Source organism: Leucopleurus acutus (genome assembly GCF_964270905.1).
Source record: "Leucopleurus acutus genome assembly, chromosome: 2".
Taxonomy (NCBI): Eukaryota; Metazoa; Chordata; class Mammalia; order Artiodactyla; family Delphinidae; genus Leucopleurus; species Leucopleurus acutus.
This window is the reverse complement of record NC_139143.1, coordinates 44,105,051-44,132,433: the sequence shown is the minus strand read 5'-3', so window position 1 is coordinate 44,132,433 and position 27,383 is coordinate 44,105,051. Positions and strand designations below refer to the sequence as shown.

The 27,383-nt window shown below is 34.1% G+C and overlaps 2 protein-coding genes across 2 annotated transcripts in view; one reads left to right on the top strand and one right to left on the bottom strand.

The window, feature by feature from the left end:
• Window positions 1–27,383, bottom strand: part of LOC309958144 (membrane cofactor protein-like) — a 54,573-nt gene that overhangs the window by 12,129 nt on the left and 15,061 nt on the right. Inside the window, exons 2-9 of the mRNA XM_082833791.1 lie at window positions 25,661–25,849; window positions 25,221–25,323; window positions 18,244–18,329; window positions 17,210–17,407; window positions 6,491–6,673; window positions 6,057–6,101; window positions 5,901–5,945; window positions 4,113–4,160 (exon numbers count right to left, since the gene is read on the bottom strand). Coding sequence (XP_082689917.1) covers window positions 4,113–4,160; window positions 5,901–5,945; window positions 6,057–6,101; window positions 6,491–6,673; window positions 17,210–17,407; window positions 18,244–18,329; window positions 25,221–25,323; window positions 25,661–25,849 — 897 coding nt within the window. The remainder of the gene's footprint in view (window positions 1–4,112; window positions 4,161–5,900; window positions 5,946–6,056; window positions 6,102–6,490; window positions 6,674–17,209; window positions 17,408–18,243; window positions 18,330–25,220; window positions 25,324–25,660; window positions 25,850–27,383) is intronic.
• Window positions 20,651–22,188, top strand: LOC309958017 (ubiquitin-ribosomal protein eL40 fusion protein-like; the record flags this gene model as incomplete). Its single annotated transcript, XM_082833636.1, has 2 exons — window positions 20,651–20,887; window positions 20,938–22,188. 2 exons carry the CDS (start codon window positions 20,651–20,653, stop codon window positions 21,172–21,174), a joined length of 474 nt encoding a protein of 157 aa, XP_082689762.1. The 3' UTR covers window positions 21,175–22,188.

Genomic DNA, 27,383 nt, shown 5'->3' with positions numbered 1-27,383 from the left:
CACACATACAATGGAATAAAAAAAGAATGAAATCTTGCCAATTGCGACAACATGGATAGACCTAGAGGGTATTATAGTAAGTGAAGCAAGTCAGACAGAGAAAGACAAATACTATATGATTTCACTCATACGTGGAATCTAACAAAACAAGTAAACATAACTAAACAGAAACAGAGTCATACATAGAACAAACAAGTGGCTGCCAGGAGGAGAGGATTCGAGGTATGGGGAGGAGAGAAATAGATGAGGGAGATAAGGAAGTAAAAACTTTCAGTTACTAAATAAATGAGTCATGGGTATGAAATGTAAGGTATGGGGAATATAGTCAATAGTTATGTAATATCTTTGTATGGTGACAGATGGTAACTAGACTTACCATGGTGATCATTTTGAAATGTATGAAAATATTAACTATGTTGTATACCAGGAACTAACATAGTGCTGTAGATCAATTATACTTCAAAAACAAACAAACAAACAAACTCATAGAAAGAGATCAGATTTGTGGTTAACAGAGTCAGAGGGTAGGAGGAAAGGGGAATTGCATGAAGGCAGTCAAAAGGTGCAATCTTCCAGTTATAAGATAAATAAGTACTAGGGATGTAATGTACAACATGATAAATATAACTAACACTGCTGTATGTTATGTAAGAAAGTTGTTAAGAGAGTAAACTCTACGAGTTCTCATCACAAGGAAAAAAAATTTTTTCTATTTCCTCAATTTTGTATTATATAAGATGACGGATGTTCACTGAACTTACTGTGGTAATCATTTCATGATGTATGTAAGCCAAATCATTATGATGTACAATGTAAACTTTATACAGTGCCATATGTCAATTATATCTCAACAGAAAAAAAAACTAAAAGGTACAGGAGGGCTTAAAAACAATTTAGAATCTGATTTGTAATAGAAGGAAACTTTAAAATAATAAAGACAATTTATAAAAAATCCATAGCTAACATCATATTCAATGGTGAAAAACTGAAAGTTTTTCCCTTAAGATAAGAAACAACCCAGGATGCCTGCATTTGCCATTTCTATTCAACATAACACTGGAAGTTCTAGACAGAGCAATTAGGCAAGTAAAAGAAAGAAAAAGCGCCCAAATTGGGTAAGAAGAAATAAATGATCTCTGTTCCAGATGACATGATCTTATAAAAGGACAACTCTAAAGATTACACACACACACACACACACCTGATATAACAAATAATTCAGCAAAGGTGGCTGCAGGCTACAAAATCAACAAACAAAAATCAGTTGCATTTCTATACATGAGCAATGAACAATACAAAAAGGAAATTAAGGAAACAATTCCATTTACAACAGTATCAAAAAGAATAAAATACTTGGGAATAAACTAACCAAGGAAGTGCAACAGTCATCCAGTGAAAACTACAAAACATTGCTGAAAAAAAATTAAAGACATAAATAAATGGAAAGACATCCTGTGTTCATGGATTGGAAGACTTAATATTATTAAGATGCTAATACTACACAAAGCAATCTACATATTAAATGCAACCCCTATCACCATCTTGAAAATCCATTTTGCAGAAATTGAAAAATCAAACCTATAATTCATATGGAATCAAGGGACTAGCAATAGCCAAGAAAAATCTTGAAAAAGAAGAGCAAAGTTGAGAGGGCTCATACTTCCTGGTTCCAAAACATACTAAAAAGCTACAATAATCAAAACAGAGTGGTACTGGCATAGAAAAAAACACACACACTAATGGAATAGAGTAGAAAGCCCAGAAATAAACCCTTGCTTATATGGTTAAATGACTGTCAACAGGGTGCTAAGAACATTCAATGGGGAAAAATGGGGAAAGGATAATCTCTTCAACAAATGTTTCTCGGAAAACAGATATCCACATGCAAAATAGTGAAGTTGGACACTTACATCATATACAAAAATTAATTCAAAAAGGATCATAGAACTAAACTTAAGAGCTAAAACTATAAGACGCTTAGAAAAAAACATAGAGGACAATCTTCATGATATTGGATCTGGCAATGATTTCTTAGATGTCACACGCAAAACACAGGCAACAAAAGAACAAATAGATAAACTGGACTTTACCAAAATTAAAAACCTTTGTGCTTCAAATGACACTACCAACAGAGTGAAAAGGCAATACACAGAATGGGAGAAAACATCTTCAAATAATGTATCTGATAAGAGATTAATATCCAAAATACATAATGAACTCCTAAAACTCAACAACAAAAAAACAATTCAAAAATAGGAAACGGACTTGAGTAGACATTTCTCCAAAGATCTATAAGCGACCAATAAGCACATGAAAAGATGATCAATTACTAATCATTAGGGAAATTAAAAAATAGAAAAGCACAATGAGATACTACTTTACATGTATAAGGATGGCTATTATCAAAAAACAGAAAAATAAGTGTTGACAAAGAGGTAGAGAAATTAGAACCTATGTGTATCACTGGTGAGAATGTAAAATGGTGCAGCCACTGAGGGAGACACTAAGTTTGTTCCTCAAAAAGGGAAACACAGAATTACCATACACCCCAATGTGTTATTCAGAATAGCCAAAAGGTGGAAACAACCCAAGTGGCTATCAACAAATGAATGGATAAACAAAATATGGTATATACAAATAATGCAATATTATTCAGCCATAAAAGGGAATACAGTTCTGCTACATGTTACAAGAGGGACAAACCTTGAAAACATCATGCTAAGTGAAATAAGTCAGAAGTGATTCTACTTCTTGACCTAGAATAGTCAAATTCATAGAGATAGAAAGTAGAATATTGGTTACCAGGGCTGAGGGGAGGGAGAATGGAGGGTTATTATTAAATGGATATAATCTTTCATTTTGAGATGATGAAAAAGTTGTGATGATAGCTAGTAGTGATGTACTTAGTGCCACTGAAATGTACACTTAAAATGGTTGAAATAGTCAAAAAAAACTTTATCTAGAAAAAATAACATAGAAAATAGCCTGAAAATTTCTGAAAAGGATGTCTTCTGCCAGATATTAAAACATATTATGGTACTGCCGTCAAAAAATCGACTTACTGGGGGCACAGGAATGGACAGAGATCAAGGGAACAGAGAGAAGATTAGAACACCTATGACTTTATTTAATGTACGATAAAAACTGGCACTTCAAAACAGCTGTAGGGAAGACAACTTATTCAACAAATAGTTCTACTTAGCCCTTAGATGGGGTGGGTGGAATGGAGATGAACCTAATCTCATTCCACATACCATAATGAATTTCAGATAAAACAACGATTTAATGCAAATAATGCAATCAGGATGTATGGTTAAGATGTTTATATAATTTCAGCATGGGGAAGTCCTGAAGCTTTTATAAGAAGGATACACAGTCATAGCCATTAAGGAAAAGATCAGTACACCCAGCTACCTATAAATGTAAAATGCACATGTAAATGACCACTGATAGGAGAATAGTTAAATATGGTATATATTAAAGTCATCATTAAAAAGGATGGGAGTAAATCTAAAAAGAACCCCAATTCAAGACATTAAATGGAAAAAGTGAAAGCTTCAGAAAAATATGAGGAGCATAATGCCATTTTTGGTTAAGAAAAAAGAAAAAATGCCAAAATATGTATAAGTACACATATAAAGATGTTGATGTACAGAAATAAAAAGATACCCTAAAATATTAAGTGATGATTCAGGAAATGGACTAGAGAAAGAGGAGGAGAAGTAATCTTTTACTCTGTATGCTTTCATAATGTTTGAAATTTTACAAACTCATATTCATATACTATTTATGTAATTAAAAGTTATAAAAAGCAATATATATACCCAATAATATAAAATTTTAAAACTGACTAGTAAATATAAGGCAAAAAAAAAACAACCTAGAAAAAAAAGTTCATTTTAAACAGGCTTTGATGAATTCTGACAAATCAACAAGAAATATTTTAGAAACCAAATAGAAAAATGAAAAAAGGACATGAACAAATAACTGTAGATGAAAAAAGCTCAGCTTCATTGATAATTAAATAAATGCAAATTAATATGTGACATCACTTTTTACTCATCACCCTAAAAAGTTCTAAGCAATATATGTAGAATAAAGAACTCGTGAACCTGGATGACTTGACCCCAGAGTCGTAGTTGTATGAGTAGGCTTGGAATCTGGAAAAATAAATTTGATTCAATTCTCCAGCCTTATCAATACAAAATTATGGATTTACTTTTGATTTTTTAAAAAGATTATTTCTCAAATTGAATTATTTCCCCAAATGAAAAATACACATACTTCCTAAACTTTGCAATTCTACTTCTGTGAAGTTAACCTAAAATATATATTTACACAAGTACATACGAATGTATCCATAAGAATGTTCACTATGGGATGTTCACTATGGCTTTGTATTATATAATGGAAATCCTAGAAGTTAACTAATAATAAACCATAAAAATATGTGTTCAGAATAAAGATATGAAACTTAAAAAAAATACCATCCACATAGTACCTTATTACATAATTTGTATCCTTTTCCACTTAGTATTTTGCCCACATTTTTTCATATTTGCATAATCACATCTACCTTATCACCATTATATGTCACTAATGATACTTTTCATGCTCTCTAACTGATGATAAAAAATGATTGACAGTCTCATGAGGAATTTTGATTTTTGATATTTAAAAAAAAAATCCCTGTAGTTTACCTTCTTTATAAATTTGTCCTCACAATTCTCTCTTCTTCAAACACTAAACTGTATCAGTGTTTTATAAATCCTTTATAAAATGCTTATGGTCAACTCTTTCAAAAGAGCCTATCAACAAACATAGTATACCACAGTGCATAGTCCCAGTAGGACCATGTGAGTAAACATGGATGGGTCAATATCATCCACCAAAAAAAACATCTTTTTCCCACCAAAACTTCACAGCCCTCACCAAGGTACTCAAGGAGATTACTGGATACCAGGTTTATGGGAATTATAAAAAGGTGTTCTAATTACCATGTTAACATGAAAAATTCCCCTCAGTCCTTAAAATATTAGGACAATAAGAAGTAAACAAATTAAAAGCCAGTAGATGACATTTGTTTGAGTCATTAAACAATGGGACACTGGAACCTATAGAAATGTTGTTACTTTAGTGAGCAGAGCCACACTGGGACCCTGAGTGCAGTCTGCCCAGGCTAATGCTCTTCCTCTCTTCCTCTTGTCTCTTGCTTCTGCTGCAACCAAAGAGAAGAAGCCAGAGACAGCAGCCCTGAAATCAGGAAGATAATTCCTTCCACCATATCAAAATAGTCTCTCAAGTCTTAGGCAGAGCAGCTAATCAGTAGTCCCTGCAGAACCAAACTGGTCACGGTCTGGGAAAAGAAATATAGTCCTAGACCCAGGAGATACCCTGTAAAGGTGTCAACAGATCACTTTTAAAATGAATAAATTATCAATGTCGATGATACAGAAAACACACATGTTAAAAAACAGACGCCATGGACCTTCCTCTGCATTAATATTGAGTTATGCTGTAATGCATGCAAGCTACCTTTAAGAGCTTTCTAGATACTAGGCACTGTGCTAAGTGCTTTAAATGGATCCCATTTTAAATTTACTACCACTCAGTAAGGAAGGTTTTAAATCATCCACTAAAAAACCCATCTTTTAATCATTTTACATGTAAGTAAACATGCTTAAAGTTTACTTAACTTGCCACCTGCTTATATCTGCAGACTACTGCAAATAATTTTAAAGTCACTAAATGTAACAACTAAAATGGCTGTTAATATGTTCTTCTCCATTTCATTCCTAAAACTGATGAATGAGTGTAAATCATAGGAATTTAAAAGATTTTGAAAAAAATCACAAGGAATGTAAAGGATTTTGAAATATATAAGCAGGAAGTTACTAGACCTGAGCCACTGGAAATTGGAGGTTGGGAACTGGGAGGAGTTGACACTGGAAAACAAAAATAATGTAAATTGGATCAAACACTTGCGAGTTACTGCTAGTATTTTCACCAAGAATCTGAAAGACTTTTGAAAAAATATATGCAGGTAGTTACTAAACCTGAGGCACTGGAAATTGGAGGCTGGGTACTAGGAGTAGTTGACTCTGGAAAACAAAATAATGTAGACTGAATAAAAAACTTGGGCATTATTATTTTCTTTTCATTAATATGAATTATGCCTTTCACTCTTATTTAGGTAAAACTTCCTATGCTTCAATTTACTCTGAAAAACGATTGCTATTCATTTTTACATGTAAAAAATGTCAAACAAGAGAAATTTATATACATGTGTGATGTACATGAAATGCTAAGACCCTATAATGACATCCAAAATCGCAACAGCAGATTTCTTTGTAAATTTGAAGTCATACAACTATCACAGAAATGAATGCAAGACAGTTAAATATGAAAATTGTTTCTTTTCTATTATTCTGTATCATTGATATTTAATGTCAAAGAAAAAAAAAACAAAGGAAAACGACAATATTTATACCTTTAATACATGTTGGTATCTCAGGCTCCCAAGTACTGTTCGCACTACAGACAATTGTGTTGCTGCCATTAAGCTTAAAACCCTCAATGCATCTATATACAATCGTTGCTTTGTAGTAAAATTTTGTTCCATGTCCTGAGACTATCATTCCATTTTCAACGTATGGATAGGCACATTTGACCACTGAAAAATGGAGAAATTCCAGAGTTAATGGAAAGCTGCTTTCACATAGGACCAGAAAAACTAGTGCAAAGTAATAACTTCCAGTGGAAAGAAAGAGGAAAGGAATGAAAAGATGTTAATTGGAAAAAAAAAAAAAAAAGACTGCGCATTTGAATTCCAGGGAACAGATCTGGAGTAGTCTAATAACCTTTCCCACCTAAAACAGACAGTCATTATAGTTTATTTGCTTCCCTACATTTTCTTTCCATTATTGACAAGTTTTGAGAAAGGTCTGAGTACCAGACACAAATTCAGGGTAAGTTCAAAAGAAACTTTCAATGCTCTTTAGCTCTAGGATTTTTTTAAGATCATGCTGACACTAACTGCGGTACCCTGCTTTTTAAGAAAGGCAGCAAAAACTTTTCTTAGAAGGTAATATCTGAGCTCAAATTTAAAAGTTGAAAAGAAGCTAGCCATGCCAAGATATGAAAAAGAAAGTTCTCAGGTGACAACAACACAGAGGAACTGGGATGTTCAAGAAGTACAAAGGCCAGCGGAGTGTTTTCCAAACATTCTGGACTGTAACCCAGAGATCAAGAAATACATTTTACATTGTAAACCAGTATATAAACAAACAGGCCTGAGATAATGTTAAAAGTTAATACTTAAAAGTTAATACCAGTGTACTCTGATATTTCCCATTCTACTCTACTTCTTAAAAAGTAAAATACTCATCCTGACCCTCTAGGATTCACGATCCATTAATGGGTTTGGCAGAATTTGGGAAAAAACAAAATCAAGAAACACTGGGCTGGGCAGTGAGTTCAAGAGAACATCTTATGAGATTAGATCTGAGTAATAGATGAGGGCCAGATAATACACTGCCTTTTAAACCAGAAGAGTGTCCTTTCTCCTTTCTTTTGGATCTGAATTTCCATCAGGTATTATTTCTCTTCAGCCAGGAGAACTTCCTTATCAATTCTTATAGTCCAGGTTGGCTAATGACAAATTCTCTTAGCTTTTGTTTATCTGAAACTGTTTTTATTTCACCTTCAGTTCTGAAAGATTTCTCTGACAGAGAATTCTAGGCTAACTGTTTTTTCTTTCAGCACATTAGCAGAAACTATTGTCTTGTAGTTTCAACAGTTCCTTAACAAAAGTCAGCTGTCATGTCATTCTTACTTTGGGGTGAGGAGAGAGAGGATGTAATATGTTTGTGTTTTGTTTTTTGTTTTTCCCTCTCACTGGCTACTTTTTCTTTTGTTTTCAGTAGTTTTACCATGTTGTGTTTAGTTTAGTGGCAGTTTCTTGGTAAATTTTTGAAATTTATTCTGCTACGGTCAGTGAATTTCCCAGACCTGTGGGGTTGTTGTTTTGGATCAAATTTAGATAATTTTTGGCCAGTATTTATTGAAATTATTTTCTACATTTTTCTCTCTCCTCTCTTCTGAAACTCCAGTTACATGTATGTTTGACTCTTTGCTTTTTCTCCCAAATGTCTTTCTCTCTGTTTCTTATTTTAATCTCTCTTTTCAAATCATGGTGGATTTCTATTGCTCTGTCACTGATATTTTTCACTGTTGGGCCAATATGCTCTTAATTGTACCTAATGATTTTCTTCTAAGTTAGGTTTACTACTAGATAACAAAGTACATACAGTAAATCTCACCCTTTTAAGTGTACAGCTGTATTAGTTTTGATCAATTCAAATAACCATGTAATTACCTGCACAATAACAAAAGTTCCATTATCTCCAAATACTTCCTTATGCCACTTTGTAATCAACCCTCCCCAACTTTTGACCACCTTATCCAACCAGCCAACCACTAATCTGTTTTCTGTCCCTATAATGTTGCTTTTCCAGCATGTCATAATGGGATCACAGCCTCTGAGTATGGCTTATTTCACTTAGCATAATGCATTTGAGATTCATTCCTGCTGTTGCATGATTCAGGAGTTCATTTCTTTTTATTGCAGAGTATTACTCCATTGTATGGATGTGGTATAGGCTGCTCATCCATTACCAGATGAAGGACATGTGGGCTAATTCCAGTGTGGAATGATTATGACTAATGCTGCTGTGAATATTCTCATGCAGGTTTCTATATAAACATACCTTTTTACTTATGTTGCTGAGTTGTATGGTAAATGTATATTTAACCTTATAAGGAATTGCCAAATTGTGTTCCATAATGTTCATACCACTTTGCATTCTTACCAGCAATGTATTAGAGCTCCAATTGCTCCATATACTTGCCAGTTAATGGTATTGTTAGTTTTTAGGTTTTTTTTTTTTTAATTTCAGCCATTCTAATAGCTGTTTAGTGATACCTCACTATGGTATTAAATTCCATTCTGTAATTACTAATGATATCAAGCAACTTTTCATGTACTTTTTTGGCATACATGTGTCTTCTTTGGTGAAACAAATCTATTCAAATATGTTGCCCATCTTAAAAAACATTGGGTTCTTTTCTTATTGTGTTTTGAGAGTTACTTATATATTGTATACAAGTCCATTAGCAGATATGTATTTTGCAAATATTTTCTCCCAGTCTGTGGCTCATTTTATTCATTCTTTGAACAGTGTAGTTGAAGCAGAAGTTTTGAGTTTTTAATAAGTCCAATTAATATTTTTTCTTTAAAGAAGAAGGATCATGCTTTTAGCATTGATTTAAGAAATCTTTGGCTAAGGCAGAAATATTTTCTACGTTTTCTAGTAAAAGCCTTATGGTTTTAGGTTTTACATTTAAGTCTTTGGTTCATTGTAAGTAAATGTTTGTCTATGGTGCTAACATAGGTTGAGGTGCTTTCTTTTTTCTGTGCATAATGTATATCGAATTGAGCCTGTAAATTTACCATTTTTCCAATGAATTGTTTGTATATCTGTGATGAAATCAAGTGGACATATTTGAAAGGGTCTATTTCTGGATACTTATTCTGTTCCACTGCTCTACATGGCTATCCTTTCACCAATACCACACTGTCTTGATTATATTCCTTACAGCATGGTTTATAAGAAGTCTTGACATCAGGTAGAACAAGACGTCTATAATTTTTTTTCAAATTTATATTGACTATTCTAGTTCTTTTATCTTTCTAAATAAATTGTAGAGGCTGTTTGTCAAGTTCTGCTGGGATTTTATGGGATTGTGTTGAATTTAAAGATCAATTATCTTTATTATATTGTGTCTTCTAATCCATGACCACTGAATTTTCTCTGTTTATTAAGGTCTTCTTTAATTTCTTCTATAAGTGTTTAGTTGCTTTTACCATTTAAATATTTCACATACATTGCTAGATTTATATGCAAGTATTTCATGTTTTGGAGCTGGTATAAACAGTACTTGAAAATTTTCAATTTCTAATGGTGTTTTACTAGTTTATAGATATACCGTCGATTTCTGTATGTTGATCGTGTATCTTGCAACCTTGCTAAAACTTCAGCCATTCAAGATTTCTACAAAAGCAATCGTCATAAGTGAATGAAGTCTATTTTATTTCTTACTCTCCAATATGTATGCCTTATTGTACTGTCTAGGAACTCCAATGCAATGCCGAATAGACATCCTTATCTTGTTCCACTTTAAGTAAAAATAAACTACTCTTTTACTATTAAGTATAATGTTAGCTGGGGAATTTTTTTTTTTTTTTTTTTGCGGAGCACAGGCTCTGGACGCGCAGGCTCGGCGGCCATGGCTCACGGGCCCAGCTGCTCCGCGGCATGTGGGATCTTCCTGTACCGGGGCACGAACCCGTGCCCCCTGCATCGGCAGGCGGACTCTCAACCACTGTGCCACCAGGGAAGCCCCAGCTGGGGAACTTTTATAGGTGCCTTTTGTCAGCTTCAGGTAGTTCCCTTATATCCTTATTTGCTGAGTTTTATAATGAAAAGATGATAAATTCTGTCATATACTCTTTTTTCTTTTACATCTATTAAGGTGATCATGTGTGGTTTTATTTTGTTTTTGTTTTTTGGCACATGCTAGAAGATTTAATCTTTAAAATAAACATTAAGTTAGGCATTCTATTTGCAGGAGAAACTGACATTCAAAGAAGTTAAATAACTTACAGAGCTAATGGGAAGTGGAGACAGAATTGTCCAATATATTCAAGGGAAGGTTTGTGTAAGCAAATGGCTCTGGGCTCAAATAAGGGAGGATATGCAGCATACTCTAAGCTCTCATTAGTTCTCTTTTTTTTTGAATTTTATTTATTCATTTTTTTTATACAGCAGGTTCTAATTACTTATCTATTTTATACATATTAATGTACACATGTCAATCCCAATCTCCCAATTCATCACACCACACCGCCCGCCTCCCCCCAACTTTTCCCCCTTTGTGTCCATACTTTTGTTTTTTACATCTGTGTTTCTATTTCTGCCTTGCAAACCAGTCCATCTGTACCATTTTTCTAGATTCCACATATATGCGTTAATATATGATATTTGTTTTTCTCTTTCTGACTTACTTCACTCTGTATGACAGTCTCTAGGTCCATCCACGTCTCTACAAATGACCCAACTTCACCCCTTTTTATGGCTGAGTAATATTCCACTATATATATGTACCACCTCTTCTTTATCCATTCATCTGTTGATGGACATTTAGGTTGCTTCCATGACCTGGCTATTGTAAACAGTGCTGCAATGAACATCGGGGTGCATGTGTCTTTTTGTTTTTGTTTGAATTTTATTTTATTTTGTTTTTATACAGCAGGTTCTTATTAGTCATCAATTTTATACACATTAGTGTATACATGTCAATCCCAATCGCCCAATTCATCATACCTCCACCCCCACCCCCTGCTGCTTTCCCCCCTTGGTGTCCATACGTTTGTTCTCTAAATCTGTGTCTATTTCTGCCCTGCAAACCAGTTCATCTGTACCATTTTTCCAGGTTCCACATATATGCGTTAATATGTGATATCTGTTTTTCTCTTTCTGACTTACTTCACTCTGTATAACAGTCTCTAGATTCATCCACGTCTCTGCAAATGACCCAATTTCGTTCCTTTTTATGGCTGAGTAATATTTCATTGTATATATGTACCACATCTTCTTTATCCATTCATCTGTCAATGGACATTTAGGTTGCTTCCATGACCTGGCTATTGTAAATAGTGCTGCAATGAACATTGGGGTGCATGCGTCTTTTTGAATTAGGGTTTTCTCTGGGTATATGCTCAGTAGTGGGATTGCTGGGTCATATGGTAATTCTATTTTTAGCTTTTTAAAGAACCTCCATACTGTTCTCCATAGTGGCTGTATCAATTTACATTCCCACCAACAGTGCAAGAGGGTTCCCTTTTCTCCACACCCTCTCCAGCATTTGTTGTTTGTAGATTTTCTGATGATGTCCATTCTAACTGGTGTGAGGTGATACCTCACTGCAGTTTTGATTTGCATTTCTCTAATAATTAGCAATGTTGAGCAGCTTTTCATGTGCCTTTTGTCCATCTGTTTGTCTTCTTTGGAGAAATGTCTATTTAGGTCTCCTGCCCATTTTTTGATTGGGTTGTTTTTTTAATATTGAGCTGCATGAGCTGTTTATATATTTTGGGGATTAATACTTTGTCCGTTGATTCATCTGCAACTATTTCCTCCATTCTGAGGGTTGTCTTTTTGTCTTTTTTATAGTTTCCTTTGTTGTGCAAAAGCTTTTAACTTTCATTAGGTCCCATTTGTTTATTTTTGGTTTTATTTCCATTTCTCTAGGAGGTGGTCAAAAAAGATCTTGCTATGATTTATGTCAGAGTGTTCTTCCTATGTTTTCCTCTAAGAGTTTTATAGTGCCTGGTCATACATTTAGGCCTTTAATCCATTTTGAGTTTATTTTGTGTACGTTAGGGAGTGTTCTAATTTCATTCTTTTACATGTAGGTGGCCAGTTTTCCTAGCATCACTTATTGAAGAGACTGTCTTTTCTCCATTGTATATCCTTGCCTCCTTTGTCATAGATTAGCTGACCATAGATGTGTGAGTTTATCTCAGGGCTTTCTATCCTGTTCCATTGATCTATACTTCTGTTTTTTATGCCAGTACCATATTGTCTTGATCACTATAACTTTGTAGTATACTCTGAAGTCAGGGAGTCTGATTCCTCCAGGTCCATTTTTTTCCCTCAAGATTGCTTCGGCTATTCAGGGACTTTTGTTTCTCCATACAAATTTTAAGCTTTTTTGTTCTAGTTCTCTAAAAAATGTCATTGGTAATTTGATAGGGATTGCATTGAATCTGTAGATGGCTTTCAGTAGTATAGTCATTTTCACAATTTGATTCTTCCAATCCAAGAACTTGGTGTATCTCTCCATCTGTGTCACCTTTGATTTCTTTCATCAGTGTCTTATAGTTTTCTGAGTACAGGTCTTTTACCTCCTTAGGTAGGTTTATTCCTAGTTATTTTATTCTTTTTGTTGCACTTGTGAATGGAATTGTTTCCTTAATTTCTCTTTCTGATCTTTCGTTGTTCGTGTATAGGAATGCAAGAGTGTTTTTTTTTTCTTCTTCAAAGTTTCTTGATATGGTAAATTGCACTGATTAATTTTCAAATTTGAATCGTCCATGAACTCATGGAATAAATCCTACTTAATTATGATGTATTATTTTTTATAGGCAAGGATTTGATTTATTAATATTTTAAGAAGTTTTAGTTCTATGCCCATTTTGGATATTGTCTGTAATTTTCTTGCAATGTTTCTGTCTGGTTTTGGTATCAGAGCAATGCTGTCCTCATGAAATGAGTTAAGAAGTATTCCTATCTCTTTAGTTTTCTTGAAAACTTTGTGTAGGGCTACTACTATTTATTCCTTAAATGTTTGGTATAATTCCCCAGTGAGGACATGGGCCTGCAGTACACTTCATGAGAAGGTTTTTTATAATTTTTTATTGAAGTATAGGTGATTTACAATATTGCGTTAGTTTCAGGTATACAGCATAGTGATTTGTTGTTTGGTTATTCTTTAGATTATATTCCATTACAGGTTATTACAAGATATTGGATACAATTCCCTGTGCTATATAGCAAATACTTGTTGCTTTTTTATTTTACGTATAGTAGTTTGTATCTATTAATCCCATGCCCCTAATTTGTTGCCCCCCTCCTTTTTCCCTTTGGTAATCATAAGTTTGTTTTCTACATCTGTGAGTCTGTTTCTGTTTTGTATATAGAATCATTTGTATTACTTTTTTTGATTCCACATACAGCTGATATCATATAGTATTTGTCTTTCTGTCTTACTTCACTAAGCATAAAATTCTCTATGTCCATCCATGTTGCTAAAATGTAACTATTTTATTCTTTTTTTAACGCTAAGTAATATGCCAATACACACACATACAGACACACAGACACACAGACACAGACACACACACACACACACAAAACATCTTCTTAATCCAATCACCTGTTGATGGGTACCTGGGTTACTTCTATGTCTTGGCTATTGTAAATAGTGTTGCTATGAACATTGGGAGTGCATGTTCCTTTTTGAATTAGAGTTTTCGCTTTTTCCAGACATATACCCAGGAGTGGGATTACTGGATCATAGCTCTATTTTTAGTTTTTTAAGTAACCTCCAGACTGTCTTCTTTACTGGCTGCATCACTTTACATTCCCACCAACAGTGCAAGAGGGTGCCCTTTTCTCCACACCCTCTCCAACATTTATTATTTATAGACTTTTTGATGACAGCCATTCTGACCAGTGGTAACACCTTGTGGTTTGGATTTGCACTTCTCTAATAATTAGTGATGTTGAGCATCTTTTCATATACACGTAGGCAATCTGTATGTCTTCTTTAGAGAAACGTCTATTTAGGTCTTCTACCCATTTTTTGATTGTGTTGTTTTTTTTTTAATATTGAGTTGTATGAGCTGTTTGTGTACTCTGGATATTAACCTCTTGTCATTTGCATCATTTGCAAATATTTTCTCTCATTCCATAGGTTGTCTTTTGGTTTTGTTGATGGTTTCCTTTGCTGTGCAGAAGCTTTTAAGTTTGATTAGGTCCCATTTGTTTACTTTTGCTTTTGTTTCTTTTGCCTTGGGATGCTGACCTAAGAAAATATTGCTACAACTTTTGTCAGAGTGTTTTGCCTATGTTTTATGGTGTCATGTCTTACATTTAGGCCTTTACACAATTTGAGTTTATTTTTGTATATGGTGTGAGGGAATGTTCTAATTTCATTGTATTACATGTAGCTGTCCAGCTTTCATAAGACCATTTGTTGAAGAGACTGTCTTTTCTCCATTGTATATTCTTGCCTCCTTTGTTGTAGATTAATTGACCATAGGTGCATGGGTTTATTTCTGGGTTCTCTACTCTGTTCCATTGAACTACAATGGAGTAGGTTCTCTACTCCATTGATCTACATGTCTGTTTTTGTGCCAATACCATGCTGCTTTGATTACTGTACCTCTGTAGTATAGTCTAAAGCCAAGGAAGGGTTATATCTTGAGCTTTCTTCTGTTTTCTCAGTATTGCTTTGGCAATTCTGGGTCTTTTATGGTTCCATATAAATTTTAGGATTATTTGTTCTAGTTCTGTGAACAATGTCACAGGTATTTTTATAAGGATTGCATTAAATCTGTAGATTGGTTTGGGTAGTATGGCCATTTTAGCAATATTAATTCTTCCAATCCAAGAGCACAGTATATTTTTTCCATTTCTCTGAATCATGTTCAGATTCCTTTATCAATGTTTTATAGTTTTCAGTGTATAGGTCTTTCACTTCATTGGTTAAGTCTATTCCTAGGTTCTTTTGTTTGTTTTTAGATGCAATTTTAAATGGAATTTTTTTTTAACTTACTCTTTCTGACATTTCATTATTAGGGTAAAGAAACACAACAGATTTCTGTATATTCATCGTGTATTCTCTTACCTTGCTGAATTCATATATTAGTTCCAATAGTTTTTTATAGAGTAGCATTCTCTATATAGAGTATTATGTCATCTGTAAATAGTGACAGTTTTACTTACTCCTTTCTATTTTGGATAGCTTTTATTTTTTTTTCTTTTCTGACTTCCAACACTATGTTGAATAGAAGTCATGAGAGTGGGCATACTTGTCTTGTTCCTGAATTTCAGGAAGGCTTTCAGCTTCTGACCTTTGAGTATTATGTTGGCTGTGGGTTTGTCATAAATCACCTTTATTATGTTGAGGTATGTTCCTGCTATATCCACCTCCATGAAGGTTTTTATCATGAATGGATGTTGAATTTTGTCAAATGCTATTTATGCATTTGACAAAATTTCCTTCTGCACAAGGATGGTTCAACATACAGAAATCAATCAATGTGATATACCACAATAACAAAAGGAAAGACAAAATCTACATGCAAGAAGGTTTAAGTTGTCAAATTTACAGGCATAAAGTTGTTTGTTTTATTCCCTTACTGTTCTTTAAATGTCTGCAGTATATGTAGTGACCTCCTCTTTTTCACTCTTGATACTGGTTATTTGTATCTTCTGTTTTCCTGTCAAACTACCTATAGGTTTATCCAATTTATCAGTCTTCTCCAAGAAGCAGGTATTGATTTGATTCTCTCTATATTATTTCTCTTTTCAATATCATTGATTTTTTCTCTGTCTTTATTATTTCCTATTGGGGTTTAAGTTGCTCTTTTTTTTTTAGTTCCTTATGGTAGAAGTTCAGATTATTGACTTGAGACTTTTCTTTTTCCAATATAAGTATTTCATGGTTTAAATATCCTTCTAAGCAATGCTTTTGCTGTATCCCACAAGTTCTGATATTTTGATATGCTGTGTTTCATTTTTATTATATTCGAAGCACTTTCTAATTTCCCTTGTTAGTACTTTGTCTTTGATTCATTTATTAGTTGTAAGTGTCTGCATAATTTTCAAATATTTGGGGATATTCTAGATTTATGTTTTGATTTCTACATTCATCCCAGTTTGATCAGATAATGTACTCTGAATGATTTCAATTATTTGAAATTTGTTAAAAATTATCTTATTGCCTAGAATATGGTATTAGAGAATGTTCCATGTTCACTTGAGAAGAGTAAATATTTTGCTATTATTCAGTGGACCCTTTCTTTCAAGAGTAAAAATCCCTCCAGTGTCTCCCTGCTTCTGATCATGCTCTAATGCCTTAAACATTGTTTTTAAGTAAGATTTGCCCAGAGTTTATAAATCGTATCTGTGAGACAATTAATCTTTTACAATTTACACTATGATTTCCTGTAGCCAAAACTATCAGACTTCCTGTAATACAAGATAACACTTTCTTATGTTTAAGAAAGTGTGTGTTGAATTTTTTGATGCTTTTCATGGAAAAAAAGTCCTAACTTATGCATATACACAGTAGTTTACAATGTATAAATTGGAATGCCAAGAACCTGTGGGGTGAGAGGGGGGAAGCTCTACAAGTAGAAGTATTTTATACTTGATTTGACCGATATTAAATTAAATTAGAAACCAATTAAATAGGAGGATCAAGCACATATGGCTGTTTTTACTGTAAGTAAAACAATTTACAAAGCATTTCTACAGTATTTACAAATTAAGAAGGAAATAAATGGAAATATTATTACCTTTACACTGAGGAGGGTCACTACTCCATTTGTCATTTCCAATACAAACAAGCTTGCTCTCTCCAACAAGTGAATATTGATCTGCTCCATTTGAAGCATCACAACTATAAGTTACTACTTCACTGTATTCAAATATATCCTTATGGCTATTTGTGTATTTTCCATTTAGAATTTTTTCAGGTGGTTTACACAAAATCTCTTAGAAAGGGAAAAAAATAAGACATAAAAGGCAAAAGGAAAGGTAAAAGATTAAACAGCAATTAGTAAAGATATATGAATTGCCTTCAATAAATTAACATGATTTCTACAAGCTAGTTGTGAATCCAATATCCATTTAGAAGGTTTCTATGAGAAAATGTATTATCCTAAATTCAAACTATTAATTTAGAAGTGAATTATTTAAAATAAAACTAATTTTCTTAAATAACTACATTAAAAATCTATATGAAACATATTTATTTATCTGCAAGGCCATACTAAGTTTTGTTCTCATCATAAGAGATGTTGACAATTTAATGATATGATATAATTATGATTAAAAACAGAACTCAGTGCTGGTTGAGAAACACTTCATAATTTATAAATATATCTATTCACTAAATCAGTTCTTCACATTGATACCAAGTATTATTGTCATTTTTCACTTTCATCCTTACAAGTGTATGGTTAAATTTTCCCGAGGCTATAAATTGTGTGATTTTGCAAGACACTGAATCCAGATGTCTTCCTTTAAGCCAGATATTGAAGAAATTTGCAAAAATGTAAAACAATGCCACTATTTGTTTTGGAAATTTTTGATTTTTCATAGAAGTATGTTGTATATACTAACAGGTATTGTGCTTACTCTTCTTAAAAATGAATAATAATTATTTTAAAACCTTTTCAGTTTTAATTCCAATATAATAATAGCAAAAGATATAACCCACATAAAGAAAAGTTCATTGGTATCTATGTTAATTTAAAAGCATAAAGGGGTCCTGAGGCCCAAAGTTTGAGAACTGCTCCTCTATATTCTAAAGAGAGAATATACTTACTTTCACACATTGGAGGAGTATCACTCCAGTCCACAGTACTTCCAGAAATGTCACAGTATAGAATACTTGGTCCAATTAAGAAATAACTAAATGAGAAAAGAAAAGTTACTATGTTCTTTAGTAGTTACAAGATGGACATAATAATGAAAACAATTTTATATGGTTGTCTTCCTGCACTATAGTAATTTGAGGGAGACGTTCCTTAAACAAAATATAATGTAAGTGCTAACTAAATATGCAACTTAATTAAATAGAGTTTCTGCATGTGAACACACATTGGCCCACAGAAAAATGTCTAAATTACTCTGTCATATTGTCAGTGTAGCCCCTCCGCTATCTCTGGCAAATGCATCACACGTTCACTTCTCTACCCTTTTGCTCACACCATTCTGCTCAGTAAGGACTGAGCAGACAGATCAGGCCCTAGAGCTTGCCTGCCTGGATTCAAGTTCCAGCTCTAAGACTGACTTATTTGAGCTTGGGCAAGCCCCTTAGGCAAGGTTCTCCTGCTCAGTTTCCTCATCTATGAAAAGGGGGGTAACACTACATACCTCATAGGACTGTTCTGAGGATTGGATGAGTTAGCATCTGGCACGTAGTGAGTACTAGGTAAGTTTTAGCTTTTTTAAACATTCTTTAGATAATATTCTTTAGATTCTTTATTAATATTCAGAATACAGGCATACCTCATCTTACTGCTCTTCACTTTATTTTTTAACAAACTGAAGGTGTATGGCAACCCTGCATCAAACAAGTCTATTTGTGCCATTTTCCCCAAAATGTTTGCTCACTTCATGTCTCTGTGTCACATTTTGGTAAATCTCACATATTTCAAACTTTATTACTATTATTATACTTGTTATAGTGATCTGTGATCAATGTCTTTAATGTTACTACTATGCCTCTGAGGCTCAGATTATGGTTAGCATTTTTCTGGTAATATAGTAGTTTTAAATTAAGGTATATACATTTTTTTAGACATAATTCTATTGCACACTTACCAGACTACAGTATAGTATAAATGTATGTAAAAAACTCATTTGATTTGCTTTATTGCAGTGGTGTGGAAAGGAACCTGCGATATCTCCAAGATATGCCTGTATCTTTCTAGTAGTAGTTTAGGAATACTACTCAATGAAGTATTCTCCAATTATTTAAATTCATAATACACTCTTCTCCTTCTGGACTCTCACTGTAACGATCATGAATGATTCTATCTATTTGGTACTTTTCATTTACTATTTTGCTCTGATGCCTCTCTATATATTCTGTTTCTCAAGAGGGCTACAACTTCCTTGATTCTACATCTTAAACTTTTGGTGCCTAGTAGCCTCTTCTAAATGTTCCAGCGGAACATTCACTGGATATTCTGCTATTTTTACTTAATCAAGTTAAAAATACTCAGTGTAACTGCCTGTACCCACTTCCAGAGGACTTTTCCCTAAAGGCTAATTCATTGATTCTAGATTATAATGCATTAGGAGAGGATTCTGGGATGATGGCAAAATAAGTGGCAACAGAAATCTGTCTCCACACCTTGATGATGACACTGACAGAATCTGCCTGATATCACTATTTTGGAAGTCTAGAATCTGTTCATGGCTTGCAATTACTAGGAGAAGACTTAGGTAAATTAACTTGATTTGAGTCAATTTTAGCTCTTAGCACAGTGGCAGCTACCTATCCCCCCCCACCCAGCTGGCATCTGTACACGTGTTGCTAGAGCAGCTTATAAGTAGCCTGTGGGAGCTAGGGTGGGCAAAAAGGAATCTGCCCTCCAAGTATCAGGGATTTGTGTTCTTATCACTGCTGCTTCTGATCACAGAGAAGCAGAAAAAGAGGTGGGCAGCCTTTGTTGTCACACCTCCCCCAACTTTTCAAGCTCCTTCAACACTGGACAAATGATATCCAAGGGATTTAAAATCCAGCATCCTTTGCCCCTCCCCTTCACTTTTACTTTTTTTCCACTAACAGGAGCCAGACATTAAACACTAGGACATTCAAAAATAACTGCCATGTGGAAAAAAATTAGAAAATGATTCCGCCTGCCCAGAGAAAGGCTCAGAAAAAACCTGAGATGACCTTCAAGTTTATATGTCAGGCTGCTCCTCAGCACAGAGACACCATACAACAATCAAAAAACCAAACCAAAACAAAACAAAAAAACCCATAAAACAGTAAGCTCTAGGTAGTGGGCAGAATCTGATTTCCAGAGTTACCACATTATTAGATTCAAATATTGATTCAACAAAAAAGTTGTAAGGCATACAAAGAAACGGGAAAGGAAAAGTATGGCTCATACAGTGGAAAAATACATGAACAGAATTTTTTTCTGAAGGAGACCTCATGACAAATCTATCAAAGACTTTAAATGTCTTGTGAAGGCACTCTCAATGGAAATTAACGGATGCCAGTTCTGCCACCCCATTTTTCTTCAGTGAAGCAGCCAAACAGCAGACACAGAGAAGCCAATGAAGAAGCCAAACAGCAGATCTTTGTGAAGACCCTGACGGGCAAGACCATCACTCTTGAGGTCAAACTCAGTGTCACCACTGAGAATGTCAAAGCCAAAATCAAAGACACTGAGGACATCCTGCCTCACCAACGGAGTCTGATTTTTGCAGACAAACAGCTGAGGATGGCCGTACTCTCTCAGACTATAATATCCAGAAAGAATCCACCCTACACTTGCAGGGTGGTATCATCAAGTCTTCCCTCTGCCAGCTTTCCCAGAAGTACAACTGCAACAAAATGATCTGCTGCAGGTGTTATGCTCACCTGCACACCAGTGCTGTCAATGGCCACAAGAAGAAGTGTGGCCAAACCAACAACCTGTGCCCCAAGAAGAAGGTCAGGTACATCCTCTCCACTGGCTCTTCTTTTGCCCACAGGGTTGCCCCCTGCCTAAGCCCTGCCCTGGAGCCTCAGTAAAATTTGAAAGAAATAACTGGGATAAAGATGCACAAAGAACTAAAGGAAGAAATGTAGAAAGTCAAGAGAACAATATGTGAACAAAATGGAAATATCAATAGGAGCTAGAAAAGCTGAAAAGAATCCAAAAGTAAATTCTGGAGTTGAAAAGTACATTAATGGAAATGAAAAAGTCACTGGAAGAATTAAAGGCATATTTGAGAAGAAAAAAGAATTAGTGAAATTGAGATAGGGTAGTGGAAATTATTGACTCTAAGAAACAGAAAGAAAAAAGATTGAAGAAAAGTGAACAAAGCCTAAGGGATCTGTGGGACACCAACAAATACACTGTGGGACTCTCAGAAGGAGAAGATAGAGCAAAAGGGACAGAGAGAATACTTGAAGAAGTAATGGCTGAAAACTTCCCAAATTTGATAAAAGAAACAAATATGCCAAAAGCTTAAAATTCTCCAAAAGCTTAAAATTCTGAGTGCAGGTCTCTTTGTATTCATCTTACTAAGATACATGATAATCAGACTTTCAAAGGACAAAGAATGCTGAAAGCTGCATGAGAGAAGTGAATCATCACATACAAGGGATACTAATTAAAATTTGTCATTAGAAACTCAGAGACCAGAAGACCGTGGATTGATACAAAGTGCTAAAAGAAAAAAAGTCCTCTGTTTCCTTATTTATCTTCTGTCTAGTTGTTCTATCCATTATTGTGAGCGAGGTCTTGCAGTCTCCAACTATTATGTCGAAATGCTTATTATGTAGAAATGCATATTTCTCCCTTCAATTCTGTCATTGTTTGTTTTGTTTTGGTTTGGTTTTTTTGGCCGCCCTGTGAGGCTTGTGGGATCTTAGTTCCCCAACCAGGGATTGAACCCGCGCCCCCTACAGTAGAAGTGCAGAGTCCTAACCACTGGACCGCCAGGGAATTCCCATGTACAATGTTCAATGTAAAAATAATTCCCATGGTAACCACAAACAATATAACTATAGAATATACACAAAAGGAAATGAGAAAGGAATTTAAACATTTCACTACAAAAATCAACTACACACTAAAGAAAACAATAATGCAGGAAATGAGGGACTAGAAAAAAGCTATAAAGCATATAGAAAACAAGTAGCACAATGATAGAAATAAATACCTCCTCGTCAATAATTATATTAAGTGTAGATGGAATAAACTCTCCAATCAAAAGACAGAGATTGGCAGAATGGATAAAAACACATGATCCAACTATATGTTGTCTACAAGAGACTCACTTGACATTCAAAGACACAAATGTGGTGAAAATGAAAGGCTGGAAAAAGATATTTCTCACAAATAGTAACCAAAAGACAGTAGAGTATCTATACTAAAATCTGACAAAATAGACTTTAAATGAAAAAGGTTACAAGAAACAAAGAAGTAAATTTTATATTAATAAGGATTCAGTACTGAAGATATAACAATTATAAACATTTATGTACCTAATGACAGGCTATCAAAATATATGAAGCAAAAAATGACAGAACTGAAAGGAGAAATATGCATTTCTACATAATAAGCATTTCTACATAATAGTTGGAGACTGCAATACCTCACTCACAATAATGAATAGAACAACTAGAAGATAAATAAGGAAACAGAGGACTTCAACAGCACAGTAAAACAACCTGATCTCACAGATATATACAAAGCATTCTACCCAACAACAACAGAATACACAGTCTTTTCAAGAGCATGTGGGACTTTTTCCAGGATAGACCATATGTTAGGTGACAAATTAATGTTATTCAAAACATAATTAATTATTTAATAAATAATTAATAATATAATTGTTTTATGCCACAAATTAATATTAATAATAGATTTTAAAAGCCAGATATCATAAAAAGTATATTCTCTGACCACAATAGGATGAATTTAAAAATCAACATCAAAAGGAAAACTGGAAAATTCATAAAATTATGAAAATTAAACAATATGCTTTTGAACAACCAATGGCTCAAAGACGAAATCAGGGCAATTAGAACATACTTTGACATGAATGGAAATAAAAACATAACATACTAAAACTTATGGGATTCAGCAAGAACAGTGCTAAGGGGGAAATTTATAGCTATAAATGTTTACGTTAAGAAACGATAGCTCTGAAAAAACAAACTAAGTGTACAATTTAAGGAACCAGAAAAAGATAAACCCAAAGTTAGCAGAAGGAAGCAAATAATAAAGATTAGAACAGACATAAACAACAACAACAAAAAGAGCGAAACAAGAGAGAATATCAATGAAACTAAAAGTTGGTTCTTCAAAAAATGCGACAAAAGTGACAAACCCTTAGATTGACTAAGACAAAGAGATTAGACTCAAATTACTAATATCAGAAATGAAAGCAGGAACATCACTATAGATTTGACAGAAAAAAAACTATTATGAGAGTACTATGAACAATTTTATGCCACAAATGGATAAGCTAGATATAATGGACAAATTCCTAGAAACACAAAACCTACCAAGAGTTAATTACAAAAACAGATAATCTGAATAGATCTGTAACTAGTAAGGAGATTGAATCAGTAATCAAAATTCTCCCAATTAAGAAAAATCCTGGATCTGATGGTTTCATTGGTGATTTCTACCAAACATTTAAAGAAGTAATACCAATCCTTCTCAAACTTTTCCAAAAACCTGAAAAGGAGGGAAGTCTTCCAAACCCATTCTGAGACAAGCATTATGGTGATAGCAAAATTCAATAAAGGTACTACAAGAAAAGAAAGCTAGAGACCACTATCCCTTAAGAACACTGATGCAAACAACCTCAACACAATACTAGCAAACAATTTAGCAGCATTTTAAAAGGATTAAACATCATGACCAAGTGGGAATTATTCCTAGAATGCAAGAGATGGCTCAACACATAAAAATCAATCAATGTAATATGCAACATCAAAAGAATGAAAGGAAAAAAAACCACATGGTCACCTCAATTGAGGCAGAAAAAGCATTTGATAAAATTCAATATTTTTCATAAGAAAAATACTTAACAAACTAAAACAGAAGGAAACTGCCTTAAGATAATAAACTCCATACATGAAAATCCAACAGCAAACATCATGCTCAGTGGTTAAAATCTGGAACAGATCAGAACAGGCATGAACAACTGCTTTTACCACTTTTATTCAACGTGGTACTAGAAGTTCTAGTCACAGCAATTAACAAGAAAAAGAAATACAGTTCTAACTTGGAAAGAAAGAAGTAAAATTATCACGGTTCGCAGAGGATATGATCTTCTACATAAAAAACCCTAAAGATTACACACAAACACACACACACACACACACACACACACACACACACACACACACTGTAAAAACTAATAAATAAACTCAGTAAACTACCAGGATACATAGACAATATTTAAAAACCAGTTGTGTTTCCATAGCATATTACATTTACCTTTTAAATTCACATTTTTTATAAATGTTCAGTATCCCTAACATATGCTATTAAAAGAGCCCTGTAAAACAAAGACTATTATTAAATCCTCAGTACCACTTTTTGAGATGCTTCACTCCTTTGTAGTAGTTTTAAAAATAAGGTTTTCCAATTAAGAGATCTTGATCAACATTATTGTCTAAGCTTACCAGGTCACTTTTGTTCTTGTGACATCTTACAGATTACTTTGATATAAGAATATCTTCAGTTGGCAACTCTACCCCCCAGTTCCATAAACCTATTTCACCTCTGAGAACTGACCATTTTAAATAGGGTGCATTGTGTTGTCAAGGATAAAGTCACCATGATTAACACATTTTTAATGCTTATGAGAGGTTTATTAATACATATACTAAGTATTACACAATTTTACTTTCCTTCAATTTAAATTTCTTTCTACTAGTTACACATCTTTTCAGTCTCCATAAAAAGCCCAAGAGTTATTTGGCTACAGTACAACTTGTCACACAGAAAGCAAAATTAAATCAACTTTGTGGGAATGTTTAAGAAGAGAGGCAAAATGAAAATGGATTTAGTAACATATAACATTATTTCCTCTAAGGAGCATCCTACTTACCCAACATTACAAACATAATGAGCCTCTGAGCCAAACAGAATACTTCCATTTAGGTAGTCTACTTGGCCATTTGGGGGATCCCCTAGGTTAGGACACTGTTTTCCTAAAAGGAAAATTTCAAATTCGTTGTTTTATACCAGTTTCAAAACAGATTTGAATCAAATTCAATATTCTACATTGCTCACTTGAATTCATGGGAACATTATTATCTTTTATTATTTGCTTTCTTTAACTATTATAACATCAAAGAAGATTCACATTTACCCAGGCAACCAATTGTGGAAAAAAATGTTCCCTGGAGAGTTTTCAAAGCCTGAATGCACTGCTGTCTAAAACCTACCCATTTCAGTCGTAAAATATGAACCCTAAAATGTGTGAAAAATCTCTAGAGCAATAAAAAAGTTTTTTGAATTAAAAAAAAAAAAGTTTTGTTTACTTACTTGTACAGGCCTCCTGGAGAAGTGACCACATACCATCATTCTGACAAACAGCAGAGGTAGAAAGAGGAGGACGCTTGGGCTGGTAACCTGGGCGACATTCATACTGTACACTCTCCCCAAGGCTATAACTGGGTTTAGGGACACCCTGGAGCTGCATAGATTCATACCTTGGTGGCTCACCACAGGCATCTAGGTATAAGAGAATAAGAGCATAAAAATATTTTATCTCATTCACCAGCCAGGGACTGTGGCCTGGCATCAGGTAGGTAGTACAGAATAAATGGAAAGGTTCTCAGCAAGATTTTAAATGACTGTCCCATGCTTTTACCCAACTGGTGGTGTATGTGCCTTACTTACATTAAATAACAACCTATTAACTTTTGGTTTGTTAGGGAATAAGATGAATTTTTATTCAAGAGTAAATTAAAGTAATGAGGTGGATAGACCTAGAGTCTGTCATACAGAGTGAAGTAAGTCAGAAAGAGAGAGACAAATACCGTATGCTAACACATATATATGGAATTTAAAAAAAAAAAATGTCATGAAAAACCTAGGGGTGAAACAGGAATAAAGACACAGACTTACTAGAGAATGGACTTGAGGCTATGGGGAGGGGGAAGGGTAAACGGTGACAAAGCGATAAAGAGACATGGACATATATACACTACCAAACGTAAGGTAGATAGCTAGTGGGAAGCAGCCGCATAGCACAGGGAGATCAGCTCGGTGCTTTGTGACCGCCTGGAGGGATGGGATAGGGAGGGTGGGAGGGAGGGAGACACAAGCGGGAAGAGATATGGGAATATATGTATATATATAACTGATTCATTTTGTTGTGAAGCTGAAACTAACATACCATTGTAAAGCAATTATACTCCAATAAAGATGTTAAAAAAAAAAAGAAAAAAAAAGAGTAAATTAAAGAGATAGCATCAATGTTTTTAGTTTTGAAATATAAATACATTTTAGGTATGTATCCTTCCCCACTTTTTTCTAAATTCATTTCAAAACTCACCTCTCCTCTAAGAAGTCTCCTACAGTATACAGCACTCTGTTCAGATTACTCTTCCATAGTTTGAAACACAAGCATATGATCACTTGTCATTTCAGGCTCAGTTTCCTCTCAGAAGGCAAGGTCCTAGAGGGCAGTGATCATATGCCTTCTTTCTCTACTACACTCTGTACTCAGTTGGTACTCAAGACATGCTATGGTAAGAGATCAATATAAAATATGCCTTGTAAGATTCATAAATCAAAATAATTATGGACCGAAGTATTTCAAAAAATAATACTCAGTTTCATTTGTTTCCTATTAGTGAATTGAGCATTTTAAAAGTGGTGAATAGACACCATGTAAATATCAAAATGTACTATCTGAAAAGCATTACATGAAAAAACAACTTGCTCTCTTTGACATTACTTTAAATATAATTTAACTTTCCTTCACAGATCAATGGATTGCTCATTCCTCAGAAGCTCCCTGAGGTAGCTGTTTGGGTTGTTTATCCAATATATTCCAACAGTAAAGCTATTATATTGTTATGCTTTTATAATTTTGTACTTCTGGGATTTTTTGGGGTGGGGTGGAGGGAAGGAGTTTTTTACTCCCTAGAATAATGTCATTTCTACCTCAGCAAGCCCTCTTGTTTTATTTTTTTTGCTTTTTTTTTTTTTTTTTTTGCGGTACGCGGGCCTCTCACTGCTGTGGCCTCTCCCGTTGCGG